This window comes from Gymnodraco acuticeps, unplaced genomic scaffold, assembly GCF_902827175.1.
Source record: "Gymnodraco acuticeps unplaced genomic scaffold, fGymAcu1.1, whole genome shotgun sequence".
Classification (NCBI taxonomy): domain Eukaryota; kingdom Metazoa; phylum Chordata; class Actinopteri; order Perciformes; family Bathydraconidae; genus Gymnodraco; species Gymnodraco acuticeps.
This window is the reverse complement of record NW_022990764.1, coordinates 1935288-1951808: the sequence shown is the minus strand read 5'-3', so window position 1 is coordinate 1951808 and position 16521 is coordinate 1935288. Positions and strand designations below refer to the sequence as shown.

At 45.4% G+C, this 16521-nt stretch overlaps 1 protein-coding gene across 1 annotated transcript in view; it reads right to left on the bottom strand.

The window, feature by feature from the left end:
* The window catches only part of slc4a10b (solute carrier family 4 member 10b), a 40709-nt gene extending 25492 nt beyond the window's left edge, over window positions 1-15217 (bottom strand). Inside the window, exon 1 of the mRNA XM_034232335.1 lies at window positions 14955-15217. Within this exon, the coding sequence (XP_034088226.1) occupies window positions 14955-15002 (48 nt within the window). The 5' untranslated portion in view covers window positions 15003-15217. The remainder of the gene's footprint in view (window positions 1-14954) is intronic.
* Between the last annotated feature and the right edge of the window lie 1304 nt (window positions 15218-16521).

Sequence of the window (16521 nt, the reverse complement as noted above, 5' to 3'; positions counted from 1 at the left end):
AAAAGGAAGGGAGACAAGACTCTCCAGCCAAGGGCGCCGGAAGGGGGGGGGCCATTGGCCCCCCCACTTTTCAGCCCTGCCCCACATTTTCGCAGATGCCGCGGAAAACTGTACAAATCCCGTTTCAATAATTCCCCTCTACTCTAAAGTCGCATCTAAAACGTGATCTGATCTAGCTGTGTACATTTTGTTATTTGTTATTGTTATATATATATTCAATCTCAGTAGCTACACGCATTTTTTAAGCTTGTAAAGGGACGACCTCAGCTCGCCTCTCACTGGCCACTCTGCTTTTCCACAGCGCCGCTTCCCCTCCCTCCGCTGACATTATGAATGTATGGCATATAATCATAGATAACACGACAGGGTCCGTTACAGTTTGTTTTCATCTGATTTCAAATAAACAAAGTCTTGGCTTTCAGAATATTATACTTGTTTCAGCAAATTCAGATGATAAATACAGGTTCGAAGCTTGTAACGGCATAATTACAAGCGGAGAACGGAGTAACTTAACGTCACAACAGGCATAACAACAGCCGGTGTTTCTCGTAATCAATCAGATCGATCCAGAGAAGAGGACACTTTAAAGGCCTTTTTCTCAAAATGATGACTCTGTAACAGTCATTATATAATGTGACATATTTTGCTTAATATTTGGAGTAGCCTACAAAAACAATCCTGATATCATTAGAAAGCTAGGAATCAAAATGTGTCTTCGGGTCAATGCGACTGATTTCGATGGAGCAGGTCACTTTGCATTAGGTAAAATAAAGCAGGCAGACATAACAGGAAGAATATGTTGGCCTACATTTTAACCCAATAAAATAGGACATTGTTACACCATTCTAATGTATCCATGTAAATTACAACCAATAAAAAAGCTTAGATTTGTTTATTTGTTACGTTGTTTACTTTATTTGTTATGTTGTTCTGTGTGTGTCAGCCGTTAACCTAGAGATAGAAAGAATATATACACTTGCAAACATGTCAGAAGAACCAGCGCAGAAGAAAACTAAATACAGTCAATCTAAACTTAAATTTAACAACTGGAAGGTCACATCCCTGACATCCACATCTCCGGAGCCTGGACCTTCTTCAAACAGCGAAGCCAGATGAACGACGTTGTCTGCTGCCTTTTTTTAATTTTCACAAATAGAATTAAGGTTTCACAAATCTCAAACCGTGTTATAAAGAATCTTTAGAGTCTCTGGGATAATCCAGTCCAAATAAATCGGCTATGCAGCGATTTAAGAGGTTCAAACACGGAGGATTGTTCGCTCAGCGCTGTCAATTAAATGTCCCTTAACTTTCCCCTTAACTGCCGAATCGGATGCTCTGAATCGGAAGCCAACTTCAGCGTCGTAAGCAGCAGCTCTGCGGCCGCAGAAACTGTCAAAACCGCCGCCGCCGTTGTTGAACCGAAACAGGCTGGTTCCGACTGCATGGAGGTTTGTTGTCGGGACATTGAGGCGGGTAAAGCATACTTGCCAACCTGGAGACCTCAGAAATCGGGAGCATTTCAAAACCACCGCGGGGGAGGGGTGCTAGTGGATCGCCGGAGCTGGATTAACATTAACATGCTTATTGTAGTTGTAAGGGCACTGCCTTGCGGCCTGTAGCACCATCCTTTATGGAGCATATGTGAAGGACAGGAGTGAGCAGAGTTGTCAATTCTTGTTCTGTTTTCTGTGACTATTTTCCCCACCCTCTCAGACTTTCAGTTGCGTGCGCTGCTAAAGAGACGCGCTACCATAGAAACCAAACAATGGTGTAGCTGTATTAAAGTCCGAGTGGAAACAGTCCAATCTGATTTTGTCAGAAATCGGGAGAAATGCGGGAGAAATATGACCCTGGGAGGAAACCGGGAGAGGCCAGTGAAATCGGGAGTCTCCCGCGAAAATCGGGAGGGTTGGCAAGTATGGGGTAAAGCTGTACAGCTAACTATCGGAAAAAAGGAGACCGCTAGTAGATTATTTGAGCAAAGAGAAGGTATGCTACTTCAAATAACGCAGAATGGTACAAAAACAGAGAGTGGTTAATTCTTTGCAAAACCACTAAACGATAGTGATAAATTGCGATGTTAGCAACCTCATGATAACCACATTTTTATTTTATTTAGGATGTTACCTGTGTTTAGTCTAGAAAAAGGTAATTGTGTACATTTTATTATAAAGTTGTGTATATTTACAGACTGTTGCAAAAACTAAGAAACTATAAACATCAGGTTTAAAACTAAAATAGCTTTACAAAAAAGTAACACAATTAAAGATGTTTGGAGTTGTATTTGAGTTATTAATTTACATTTTTTGTCAAAGAGATGCTGATTTGAAACTGTTGTTAGGCCTAAATACAGTTACGGCATTTCCTGTTTCTGCCGGAGAGAGGGGAGGCCGTCCCAAAGCTTGCCGCTGTATTTACTCCCTCCATCTGACAGGAGGGAGCTTAATGTGTCACTCCACGGAGTTCACTCCGTCACGGAGGGGGAGTGTGTAGGGGTAGGGTGTAGGGCGTGGTTTGGGATTGGGCCATACACACGCACTTTTTTTGGCCCCCCCACATCTAAAATGAATCCGGCGCGCCTGTCTCCAGCTCTGTCTCCCCCGAAGGGTCCAGCCGCCACCTCCAATGGTCCCGCGGCAGGCCTTCACTCAAGCTGTCTCACGTCCTGCCCGGTTCAAAATACCGAAGCAGCAGAGACTGCAGCGCGTCCCGGGTCCCCAGCCCAGACACGAGGCAAGAGGGAGCTGGCCAAGAAAATCTCCGGTTCCGGCAGCTGCCGCTCAGGCGCAGCCGACCCAGGTTTTCAGCCACCAGGCGAGGAAGAAGAAGCGGGCGGCCTGACAGCCTCCTCGATGAAGGAGCTGGAAGTTCCCTGTTCCCCAGCTCCAGAGCACATTCCAGTGTTGGATGCTCATGTGTTTTCGGGCTGCCACCATGCCCCCATCTTCCCGCCGCCTCGAGTGATGCCAGAACATCATCCTCAAGTTTGCGCCATCAGGGAAATGGACTTAACATCGAAGACAGCAAGTTCCGCTGCCTGTTTAACTCACACAAACACATGTCATCATTGTTGTTTCAAAATAAATCATTTTTCCACTGTCCTTTCCAGGCTTGAAGCCAAGGGCGCAGTCAATAAAAATGAAAAGAAAAACAATAAACAGTCTGTCGTCTGCCCCTCTTTTGAGAGCCGCTACGGCCTCTCTCAAAAGGCGGACAATAGACGGGATTGTGAAGGCACCACCGCCACGCGCATGCGCAGTGTCGACCGGGGTTGTCAACCTGGGGTACCACCGTGTTCAGACACTAGAGGGCCCCATAACACAACAAATAGAGACATTGAGGGCAGACGACAGAGCTGTGACATCTCCGCTCACTTTGAGAAGCGAAAAGTGGAGGATGCTCACAGATTCTGCTTGGGTATTCAAGACAGTAACACGGGGCTACAGGCTCCAATTCGCTGTCACCCCCCCTCACTTCTCGGGCATTCTGTATTCACAGGCCCGGGGAGAGTCGGCCCATATTCTAGAGCAAGAGATTTTATCGCTACTAGAAAAGAAGGCTATATCGATAATACCCGCCGAACAGAGTCAGAGCGGCTTTTATTCCAAGTATTTCCTCGTTCCCAAACGGGGAGGGAACGGAATTCGGCCTATACTATATTTGAGAGCTCTGAACAAATATCTCAAAAGATACAAATTCAGAATGCTCACTCACACATCTCTGTTGCGTCTCGTGCGCCAAAACGACTGGTTCACATCAGTCGACCTAAAAGATGCGTATTTCCACATCCCAGTATATTACCCACACACAGGGTCGGCGTCATGGGGGGTCATTCGCGGGCCATGCCCCCCCCCCAAATGAGTCACTGTGCCCCCCCAACGCAGGGTGGGCAAGCCTTATTGCCACTTTGCCGTTTTTTTTTTAATCATATAAGTTAAAACATTTCCACTAAAAGTTTTTTGTGTGAAATACATCAGAAATAAAGAATACAAATATGAAACAGAAACACAGCCTGAGGTGTGCTCACTGCTGCTCTCTGATTGGTGTGTTGCTTGACCAATGACCCCCGACCTTTGTTTTGTTATCATTACGTGGCTGTGTGTTTAGATGAGAGCCCAGTGGCGATCTGTCCATCTGTTATACTGATTATACAGTAAAGGCATCGAACATAATATGATATACAGTACAGTACAAGTACATGGGTCTCTGTGTTTCATTCAAGCTCGGCTCTCTGTGTGTGGCACGAGCGCATTTTGTCAGTGCGCGAGCGGTAACGTGGAATGTTGTTGTTAGCATCTGGTTAGCTAGCTATGCTAACGGATAAAGGGCTGTTTCTACACCAAGGTGGAGGAGAGTCCTCTCCTGTCAGACTGAGAGGATCTTATAACGTCAGCTCAGTGAGGTAATGACTCTCTCAGTGTTTAGATAGTTAACTTTAGTGTAGGTTAACTTATCTCAGTGGGTCTCAAACGGTTTGGTCACCATTTATGTAAACAAGTATTTGCGAGGAATAGGCTACCTTTATATGATCATTATAGTTATTAAAGAATAAGAGAATAAATGAAAAACGGGTATGAAATACTATAGGACAGTAACACAAGAATACAGTTTAAAAGGGGAGTGATTTGTAAAATATCCATAAAGAAAAAGTAAATCTGTGTACAGTTCTGTTTCATATGGATGTTGAGAGATGTATCCATAGATCTCTTCATGTTGCTCTCAAAGTGCACCAGATTGATGCTTTTAACTTCAATATTTTAAAAAAAATCTTCCCCGGGGAGCATGCCCCCGGACCCTCCTAGAGGAGGTTAGGTCCACACCCACCTAAAACATGTTCACATGGATAGGATACTAAATACATTTGCACACTTTTTATATGGTGGCCTATGTCCATATGTTTCTGTTTTGGTGGTTGTGCCACAACCGTGCATGTCTGCACAAGTCATAGATGCGCTATAAAATAGCACTACACTCCTGCAATGTGTGTGAAAGACAATAGACTTTACAGCATGTTTTTTTTAATTGAAGTTGCGTTGGTGTTTGTGTGTTGGTTGTTGACGGCAGTGTGTGCCCCCCCTTGGTAAATGATTTCCCCCCCATTTGATTTGTTCTAGAGCCGACCCTGCCCACACAGGAAATATCTGAGGTTCGCCTTTTAGGGTGTCTGTTACGAGTACAGAGTACTTCCCTTCGGTCTGTCTCTCAGCCCGCAAGTGTTTGTACGATGTACGGAAGCCGCGATAGCCCCGTTAAGACAACAGGGTATTCGACTGGCAACTTATCTGGACGATTGGCTCCTTCTCGCACAGTCGGAGCAGGAGGCTGTTACGCAGACGAATGTCCTCGTAAAACACCTGCTCGACCTGGGTTTCGTAATAAACACAGAAAAGAGCATGTTGTCTCCAGCCCAGACTGTACTCTTCCTGGGCCTACGCCTGAATTCGGTGCCCTTTACAGCCCGCTTGTCAGCAGAGAGAGTGAAAGCCTTCAGGGCTTGCCTCGCTCATTTCCAGCCACGCAAATATGTTCTCTTCAGGTCATGTCTGCGGTTGCTGGGGCTCATGGCGTCAGCCAATCTGGTGGTACGACTGGGACGCTTACACATGAGGGAGTTTCAGCGCTGGGTAGCTGCCCTCAGATTGGACCCCGCGCGTCATGGCGCGCGGAAAGTGATGGTCACTATGAAATGCGTAATGGCACTGCGCCACTGGCTACACCCGACTTTTCTAGTACGGGGCGTGCCTATGGGTGCTGTCCTATCGCGGAAGGTGGTCACCACAGACGCATGTCTGACGCGCTGGGGGGGTATATATGAAGGTCGACCTGTGAGGGGTCTCTGGAGACCTCCAACGGTCACACATAAATTATCTGGAGCTTTTAGCGGTGTTCCTCACCCTGAAACGCTTTCTGCCTTTTCTCAGATTACATCATGTCCTCGTGAGGACAGAAAACACGACCACAATATTGTATATAAACCGCCAAGGGGGTTTGCGTTCTCTCCAGTTACACATGCTGGCACGCAAACTGATCTTATGGAGCTGCGGACGTCTCCTCTCTCTGAGAGCGACGCACGTACCAGGAGTGATGAACCTCGGGGCAGATCTGCTGTCCACTATATGCAGACTGGACTCTACATCCAATGATTGTGAGTCAGCTGTGGGTGCGTTACGGCCGAGCCGCGGTAGATCTGTTCGCATCACAAGAAAATGCTCATTGTCAGCTGTTCTTTTCAATGCGTGATTTAAACGCACCGTTAGGCGTGGATGTGCTCGCGCACGTTTGGCCTCCGGTCCTTCTGTACGCGTTCCCACCCCTGGCTCTGATACCCCCAACTCTGGCCAGAGTGAGGGAACAACGCCACACACTAGTTCCGCACTGGCCTGCAATGTACTGGCTGGCAGAGATATATCAGCTGCTGTGCGGGCAGCCGTGGCAGCTCCCGCTACGCAGGGACATACTGTCTCAGGCGGGGGGGACGATCTTTCACCCACACCCAGAGCGCTTGGCACTATGGGCCTGGCCCGTGAGTGGTACAAGCTGAATACAGTGGGGCTCCCTCAGAAGGTGATAAACACCATTCAGAGTGCAAGAGCTTCCTCCACCAGGTCTCTCTATGACTGTAAGTGGAGGGTGTTTGAGGAGTGGTGCCTTCAAAAAGGACATATCTCTTTTCAATGTCCTGTCGGGGTGATTTTATCATTTCTACAGGACCTGATTGATAAACACAGAGCTTTCTCTACGATCAAAGTGTACCTGGCTGCTATTGCTGCATGCCATGTGGGCTTTGAGGGAAAGATGGCTAGCCAACATCCTTTGGTCTGCCGTTCCATGAAAGGGGCTCGCAGGCTCCTCCCTGTTTCCAGGTCACTAGTGCCCTTATGGGACTTGGCAGTGGTTTTAGATGGGCTCACTCGACCTCCATTTGAACCCCTGGAAGAAGCTGACATGAAACACCTGTCACTGAAGACAGTGCTGTTACTGGCTCTGGCATCTGCCAAGCGAGTCAGTGACATTCATGCGCTCTCTGTACATCCTTCATGCACTCAGTTTGCCCCGGGGCAAACGAGAGTGTTGCTGAAGCCCAACCCTGCCTTTATACCTAAGGTGGTTGGCTCATGTACCCCCATTGACATTGTGGCATTTCCTCCGCCGCTGTGTTCCTCTGAGGAACAGCGGCCGAATTTGCTGTGTCCAGTTCGGGCTTTACGCATCTATATGGACAGGTCAAAAGAGTTTCGTTGTAATGACCAACTCTTTATATCCTGGGCTAACCCTCAGAAGGGCAAGCCCGTTACCAGGCAACGGCTCTCCCACTGGATTGTGGAAGCGATTGCTCTGGCTTATACGAGTCAGGCGTGCTCATTCTACTCGTGGACTGGCTACATCCTGGGCTTTGTTCAAGGGTGTTTCCATCCAAGACATTTGTGCAGCAGCGAGCTGGTCCTTGCCGCTCACTTTTGTCCGCTTTTACAGGCTAGATGTCTCTGCTCCAAGTGTGGCCCGTGCAGTGCTGGGTCCCGTGTTGAGACAGAGTTCTACCTGTTCTGGTTGTTTTGGTGATTTTCGAGATAAGCATGTCTAGCAATACGGGAGTTTCAATATCCCATAGTGAGACATCGACCGGAGTGTTATGAATGAGAACTATAGGTTACTTACGTAACCCCAGTTCTCAGAGTAACATAAAGTGAGATATCTCACCAGACGGCCCTTCTTGCTAAGGCGAAGCGAGAAGAGGTGCTTATTTTGAATGACGCTGTGTCGTAGTGCAAGCTACTTAAAGGGTGGGTGGATTCCCTGACGTTGACGTCAAGATCACCAGCCAATCAGGATTGGCGTAATGAGATTGATGCTTCTGTTTGCATACGCGTTGAGGCGCATCCCATAGTGAGACATCTCACTTCATGTTACTCTGAGAACTGGGGTTACGTAAGTAACCTATAGTTTTGTTTTACAGGACAGAACATGAAAATAGACTAACTGGTCGGTTTGGCAAGTGTACATCTGGTTAATAAACGCCTAACCTTACGCGTGAGTTATTAATTTCCCTGAACGCCTTTTACAAACACTAGCATGATAGTGTTAGCATGTTAGCAAGCTCAAATGCACTTTTATGTAGTGGAGTTGGACACGTGTTTGTGTCTTGTGCTAGTGGGGCTTGATTAAGTTAAGGGATCAATTACGTTATTTTTGCATTTATGTCTTTATGGTCTTTACCAATCCCAATGAGGATCCTGTAGTTTTTCAATTAGAGTAAAGGACTGATAAACCTGCTAGCATTCATTAAATGTTCATTCAGTGTGCAACTCGATTTTGACAAGAAAGCTACTGGAGACTTCTAGAATTGTGTGAGTAACATTGTGTAGATTTCCTTTTGAAGGCCACCAGCTGCAGAGTTAACTAATTAAAGGGACGTTGCCCCACAGCTGTGAGAACTCAGCAATCAGGTGTCCATTTTAGGTAGCACTTTCCTGGAGAGTCAGCTTCAGCGTCAGACAGGCTAAGACTGACAAAGACAAAGGAGTCCTGCGGGAGTAAGACTGGCAAAGACATTAGAGTCCTGCGGGAGTCACGAGGGAGGCAAAGAGGAGGCAAATCCTACTTTGATTGAGCTAAGTATCGCTGGTGTTTTATTTTATTTGGTTGTTTAGCCCCTCATGCTATAATCATGTGTATTTTCTCCATTCCTGTTCATGTGTCTTCTCGCAATTATCACTGGCCCCGTGTATCTCGTAATCGATATAACCGGCCTGCTCTCGTCTATCCCACATGCTCCACTGAGATCCAACATCTAGTTTCAGGTGGCCTGTGGAATTGCCAGTCAGCTGTTCCTAAGGCTGACTTCATTTCTGGCTACGCCTCCCTGCAGTCTCTGGATTTCCTTGCTCTCACTGAGACCTGGATTACTCCATCCAACACATCCACCCCAGCAGCTCTCTCCACTGCATATTCCTTCTCCCATACACCCAGACCAACTGGCAGAGGAGGTGGCACTGGTCTCCTGCTCTCTCCCAAATGGAGCTTTTCCCTCTTCAAACTACCTAACTTCACTCCTTCCACCTTTGAATTCCATACCGTCACAGTAACCCATCCTATACAGTTAAACATTGTTGTTCTCTACCGTCCACCAGGCGCCTTGGGGGACTTCTTGGAGGAATTAGATAATCTCCTCTCACACATCCCTGAAACTGGCCCTCCCGCTGTACTTCTCGGAGACTTCAACCTCCAGACAGGGAAGATAGACGAACTAACATCTCTGTTAACCGCCTTTGCTTTCTCACTGTCTCCGTCCCCAACGACTCATAAAGCTGGCAATGTCCTTGATCTCATATTCTCAAGGAACTGCGCTACTTCTAACCTCTCTGTAAACCCGCTCCACACATCCGATCACTTCTTCATTTCATTCTCTCTACCCCTTTCCAAACATAACAAACTAATCTCTTCTCATCCTGCACTTGTCCGCCGTAACCTTCGCTCCCTCTCCCCCTCTACCTTTGCCTCATCGGTGCTCTCAGCCCTCCCTTCCTCTGACTCGTTCCAACTCCTGCCTCCAAACTCTGCTGCAGAAACTCTCCTCTCTACTCTCTCATCCACTCTGGACTCTCTCTGTCCTCTCACATCTCGGCAGGCTCGTCAGTCCCCTCCTGCTCCCTGGCTAAATGATGCACTGCGTGCTAATAGAACCGTCCTTAGGGCAGCAGAGCGGAAACTGTGGAAATCCAAACACCGTGACGACCTCCTAACCTATCAGGCTCTCCTCTCCTCTTTCTCTGCTTCGATCTCTCAGGCAAAAAGCACTTTCTTTCAAGATAAGATCCAATCTTCCTATTCCAATCCTAAAAAACTATTTTCCATCTTCTCCACCCTCTTGGACCCTCCAAAAGCCCCTCCCCCCTCCTCACTTCTGTCAAGCGACTTTGTTACCCACTTTGAAAAAAAGGTTGATGATATTCGCTCTTCTTTTTCTGACTCACCTTTACTCATCGCTGGGTCACCAGACCCTCCTTCCACCAACACACTAACCTCCTTTTCCCCTCTCTCTCCAAGTGAGGTTCTTACCCTCATTACCTCTGCCCGCCCTACCACCTGTCCTCTGGACCCTATCCCTTCAAACCTCCTTCAGACTATCGCTCCTGATATTCTACCGTTTCTCACCCATTTCATCAACACTTCTCTAACTTCTGGTCACTTTCCAAACAGTCTCAAGGAGGCAAGAGTAAACCCTCTCCTAAAGAAACCCACTCTCAACCCGTCTGATGTTATAAATTACAGGCCTGTCTCTCTCCTCCCGTTCCTGTCTAAATCACTTGAACGCGCTGTCTTTAAACAACTCTCCTGTTATCTCAATCAGAACAACCTTCTGGATCCGCACCAGTCTGGTTTCAAGGCAGGTCACTCCACAGAAACTGCTCTCATTGCTGTCACGGAGGAACTGCACACTGCCAAAACTGCATCCCTCTCCTCTGTCATCATCCTGTTGGACCTGTCTGCTGCATTCGACACAGTGAATCATCAGATCCTCCTTCGCACTCTCCAAAAACTTGGAGTTTCAGGCTCTGCACTTTCCCTCCTCACCTCATACCTGAAAGACCGTACCTACAGGGTGACTTGGAGAGGGTCTGAGTCCGACCCTTGTCAATTAACTACAGGGGTCCCTCAGGGCTCTGTTCTTGGTCCCCTCCTCTTCTCCCTGTACACAAACTCGCTCGGATCAGTCATTAGCCCGCATGGTTTTTCATACCACTGCTACGCTGACGACACCCAATTAATTTTGTCCTTTCCCCGCTCAGAGACCCAGGTCGTCACACGCATCTCTGCTTGTCTAGCTGACATCTCTCAGTGGATGTCTGCTCATCACCTCAAGCTCAACCTTGACAAGACTAAGCTGCTCTTCCTTCCGGGAAAAGATTGTCCCACTCTTGACCTAACAATCAACATCGGCACCTCAGTTGTTTCCCCGACTCAGACTGCAAGGAATCTGGGTGTGACCCTAGATAACAACCTGTCCTTCACTGCAAACATCGCTGCTACAACCCGTTGCTGCAGATACACGCTTTACAACATCAGGAAGATACGTCCCCAGCTGACACAGAAAGCGACTCAGGTTCTGGTCCAGGCTCTCGTCATCTCACGCCTAGACTACTGCAACTCCCTCCTGGCTGGTCTACCTGCATGTGCCATCCGACCTCTGCAGCTCATCCAGAATGCAGCGGCTCGTCTGGTCTTCAACCTTCCTAAATTTTCCCACACCACTCCGCTCCTCCGCTCCCTTCACTGGCTTCCGGTAACTGCTAGAATCCACTTCAAGACACTGGTACTTGCTTACCATGCTGCGAATGGATCTGGCCCTTCGTACATCCAGGACATGGTTAAACCGTACACCCCAGCGCGTGCACTACGCTCTGCATCAGCCAAACGACTCGTTGCGCCCTCGCTGCGAGGGGGACCCAAGTTCCCATCGGCGAAAACACGTGGGTTTGCTGTCCTGGCTCCAGGATGGTGGAATGAGCTCCCCATTGACATCAGGACGGCAGATAGCTTGCACATCTTCCGGCGCAAACTGAAAACTCATCTCTTTCGACTCCACTTCGAGCGATATAACTATTAACGAAGCACTTTTATACTAATAAAGGACTGGCTTATCTAAAGCCAGTTGAGTAGCACTTGAAATGTTTGGCTCTATGAAACCTGATGTACTTATATGATTCTGTTTTCTTCAAGTTTGTATTTTGTTGGTCGAACGCACTTATTGTAAGTCGCTTTCGATAAAAGCGTCAGCTAAATGCAATGTAATGTAATGTAATGTAATATAATGTAATTTACTACAATGTTTGCTTAACATTTGAGATAACGGTTGATGTTGATTGGTTGATCACTGGCATGGATTTATGAGTAAAATAAGTGATGATTCTGTCATTTCCTCTTTATCCATTCAGCAACAGCTGGGATTGAGGATGCAAAAATAAACATAGAACAATAGAGCACTGTAGAATATATCCTGTCTCTTACATAGTGATTTGAAGCACTTATTAGGGTAGGTAATTTTAATCCAGAAAGTTTGCTTGACATCAGCTTTTTCATGGGCCATTTTGACTAGTTGAACATCAAGGCATTATAATAATAAAGGTCACAGCTGTTCACAGCTGCATTGCCACATGGGCTCAAAATTGCAGTTGATAATCTGTCTACAAATCCAGAGGGCATGGATCAACATCCCTGGACAGATTAAAACTGTCTGTATTTGATGCTAGAACACCATTAGACAGACCACCATGCTCACTTAGCATAATTCATAACAGAAGTCAATGTGCACTAAACCTTGACACAAAATGCCTTCAGTGACTTCATCTTTTTAAAGTTCATGAACTGTTTTCTCTTTCAAACTCAACCAACCAAACTCTGCATATACCCTCCATTTTCATATGTTTACCCCATAAAAAAAAACATTGATGCATATCACCTTATTTCTGTATCATGTATGTGACGTACTGTATACTTTAAGGTAGCACAATCCATGCAATAAAGAAGATCCCTTTTTGGTTTAATGGAATCTAATGTTATGCTAAATAGATGATTAAATAAGTGAAATGTACCTTAAAGAGAATATCCATACCTATCATATCTTTTTTGAATTGTTTCAGGTCATTGTGTCATAAGTTGATTCAAACAAGATCAGATCAGTACAATTGGTTCTTTAGCCCAAGTAGGTACTGAAGAAATAGAGAAATCCACAGAAGAGTTCAAGTAGAGGTCCTGTCACCAACAGGCAAAAAACGACACCCTCCCTCTCCCCAGCACTTTTTAAGCAGTCCAGTAATCATCCATTTATGAGCAAAAGCATGTTAAAAGGCTGGCAAACTTCAAAGCTGAATTGATATCACAGGATGTTGCACATACTTGGATCTGATCCCTACAGATGGCTGTTGCAATTTTTGGAGGCATTGGTGGCAGCAATATCATTAACTGCACAGGCTTTCGTGAGTCACAAAATACACTGTAATCCTTAAATGTTAATGCTTTAAATGTCAACATCCTGTAAGAGCACACATTAGTACTGATATTCCTTATTTTTTTATGTTATTAAAGGTGTTTAACAGATCTGAGCACTTATTTTTGGCAGAATTAGTGTCTGAATCCATCTCAATACTGCAATATGGATCAGTAGTTCAGCTGGAGAAAGCTGTTTTCTACTTTTGCCAGGATTTTACGCTCATTTGGGACACTCGGAGAGAGAGAGTTCCGTTTCCACAAACTATCCCAAATGTCATACTGTGAAAGACCTCCTACCCTAACCACACAACGATTTGAATATTTCTTTCATCAAAGAGGGTTTTTTTCTTTCCTACCTTATATTTACAGAGCCAAGGAGCTTCCAAGTTGTCCGAATCCATGAGCTCTTCCTCTGTGTCCTCTGCTTTATAATCAGTTAAGACAGAGTGCTACACAGTCTATAAGCTGAGCTCTGCAGTGCAAACTCCCGCTGCCGTGCTGCAGACCACGTTAGAAACTGATCCCCTTCTGTTGTGCCAAACAACTGTAATTTCTGATTGAGCATCTATCGACAGAGCCACCAGTTTCTCACCATGAGATTATAGTGGCGGCGTCATTGTGGCTGGCCGGCAGCATCTCATTAAAGACGAAACTTTCATTATACATCCCTCCTCTCTTTCCTCTTGATGTATCCACAGTAAAGTTATACTTAAACTTTTCACTTTGCGTCAAATCAACGTGGGCCCTGCAGTTCCTAAGCTCCACCTGTGAGTCTGTCTTCAACTTGCACTCTTCACAATTAGGTCCAAGAAAAAATCAGTTACCTCAATGTAACACATTTCTTTTCAACTTTTATCCTCATAGTCTTGCTGTAAAAGCAGAAAAATACATGGTCGTTGGTCGTGACCTAAACTTCTGCACTCAACTGGAAAGCCACAGATTTGTTTTAACCTTTTGGAAATAAGTGTTTTTATCATTGCTAAAATCTACTCAGGACACTTTTCCATTTAGACGTTTGTTGTAGGCTAACCCTAACCCTAACCAGAATCAGATAAAGCTTAACACTCTAAAACTAAAGCCACATTCTACCTAAAGTACTACCGGAGTAAAGAAGCTCAGTCAGTCTAAAACCTTCAGCTAAATGGGGAAAATCTGTTTTGTTGTAAACAGCATAAGGATAATAACAACAAATCTCCTCCTGAGTGGTCAGCAAGGACCAATGGGGCCCACCACGCATCTCTAAGAACATCCCCAGAGTGAGACTTATTTTATATCAATAGGATTTCCTTGAAAAATACTTGTAGAGTTTGTTTTTATAATAATGTTTGTGTATGCTAGCTGCCTACGCATACATTTGTAAAGCTTCATATAGAACAGTATCACACCACTTTTATTTTACATAAACTTAATCATTTCACAATTGTATCAGATAACATCAGGGCACTTCTGCATGAATTCACCATAATAATCTGACATCTGTCCAAACACAGATTCGGCATATATAAAATCATAAAACACAAAGTAATTTGACTTCCTTTAATCATTCTTACAGTCACGTTATATTGTAAAACAGAATCCTAACACATAAGCCTCCTCATGATGTCTGTTTCAATTCATAAAGTAACCTTTACATCCTGTCCAGATTAAGTCTCATGTTGGTTTACTAAAAAAAAATGTAGATTTTTTTCTTTTTTTCAGTAATGCAATATCATATATCTGGAGAGACCGCTTCCCTTTCTACAGGTGAGTAGAGCTCTGCAGATGAGCTGCACCTGCTGGAAGCTCCACAGGTTTCATGTGGAAACATGTTGAATTAAATATTTAGTATCTGCCTTCTGATTAAATAGTTGAATTTTTTTTTTGTACATTAGGCTACATTACATTATTATTACATTACATTGTACCAATAGCTGTTCAGGATAAAAGAGATATGAGATATTGTTTCCAAAGAGTTTAGGGCTCTTTACCGTTCTCAGCAGCGGCTCTATCTGGGCACCTTGCTCCGTGGGGTCCATCCTCCTCTCAGCCGTATCACAGAGATGATGGAGCAAACCTCCGCTGATATGATCCTGCAGGTGTAGCAGCGACTGAGCGAGCTCACAGCGGTCACATGTTCATCTCACCGCCGGTCAGCAGCTCCGTGGTGCTTTGCGCCTCTCTGCGCTCCTCTCCCTTCACATGCGCATCTCTGCCAGCTGACCGTCGCGTCACTGTTGAACGATTAGCCCTTGTTTCACACGCAGAGTTTTCTGGGTAAACTGTTGTCAGGTCACGTGTGCAAGTTATATAACAATGAATGCTTCTTTAGACCATGGCTCCGCGGGTTTAAGCCATCCCTTGACACCAGCCGATACCCAGACTCATGCGCTTATATGTGTTTAGTGCTTTCCCCACATTTTCCTTGTAATATCTTATCCCCCCCAAAAAAGTGTGTTGATATCGAACCATGTCAGAAAACTGCAGATGTTTCATGCTATTCATAACATTTTCTAAAGATGAAATGTCTGTTGCATATACATATGGCTTGCATTATTCTGTTGGATCTTACAGTTTAAAGTTTAAATTATTATTTTGGTATAGAGGCATAGCCTACTAAAACTTGCTCTAACATTTCTTCAATGGTTCTACAATTTAAGCCCCTGAAATAATCCCAATGTGTAGACCACTCTCGTAGTGTTTTGTGTTTTAATATTCCGATGAACTGAGCAATAGACACAAAGCAGCCACATCAAATGTGCTGCTCTACCAACCAATATTCATTCAATTCTACTTCTTTTTTTATTCTATGATTAGAAATGTTGGTTAAACTATACTAGGGATGCACCGAATATTCGGTCACCGAAAATTATCGGCCGAAAATGGTTAAAAAGGCCCTTTCGGCCGAAAGGGTTTTAGCACCGACAAAATATCACCGAATGTCAGAACAGGCTTACGTTGGTAACCTAACGTGTTGTTGTGATGACGTAATAAAGACGCGGCGACCATGCTCGCGGCTGGCTCTCAGGGGGGGGGAACATTGACCTTTGTCATCGAGATTGCCCTGAGCCTTTAACAAATCGTATTAAATAATCTGATGACAGACTGTAAACAGAATAGCTGAAATGTTAACAAACTAAATAACTCAGTTACCTCTAATCATTAACCCATGTTTGTATAATGTAGTTAACTCCGTGTGTTGCTGCTAGCATACATAACACCTGACGTGGAAACGTTGCTCGTGGATGGGGCTACAGAGCTGCTAGAAAGACGGTCGAACCCGGTACATTCCTCCGTCTGCATGCGGTGCACTTTTGCTAAATGTTTAGACAAATTGCTCGTGCTTACATGCTAAACTCTTATTGCACTTATGGTAACAAGTATTCTCCACATCGAGACGGGTAAAGTTTAACCACACCTCGGAGCGCGTTCTCTCCGCCATCTCCGCAGTGTGCTCCGCTGCATGTAGCAGCTGCGTGTGTGTAAACTGCCCCGCCCCCTCGCACACAGACGGGGGAGAGAGATCTCGTCTGATCGAAAATACATCATAGACGCATT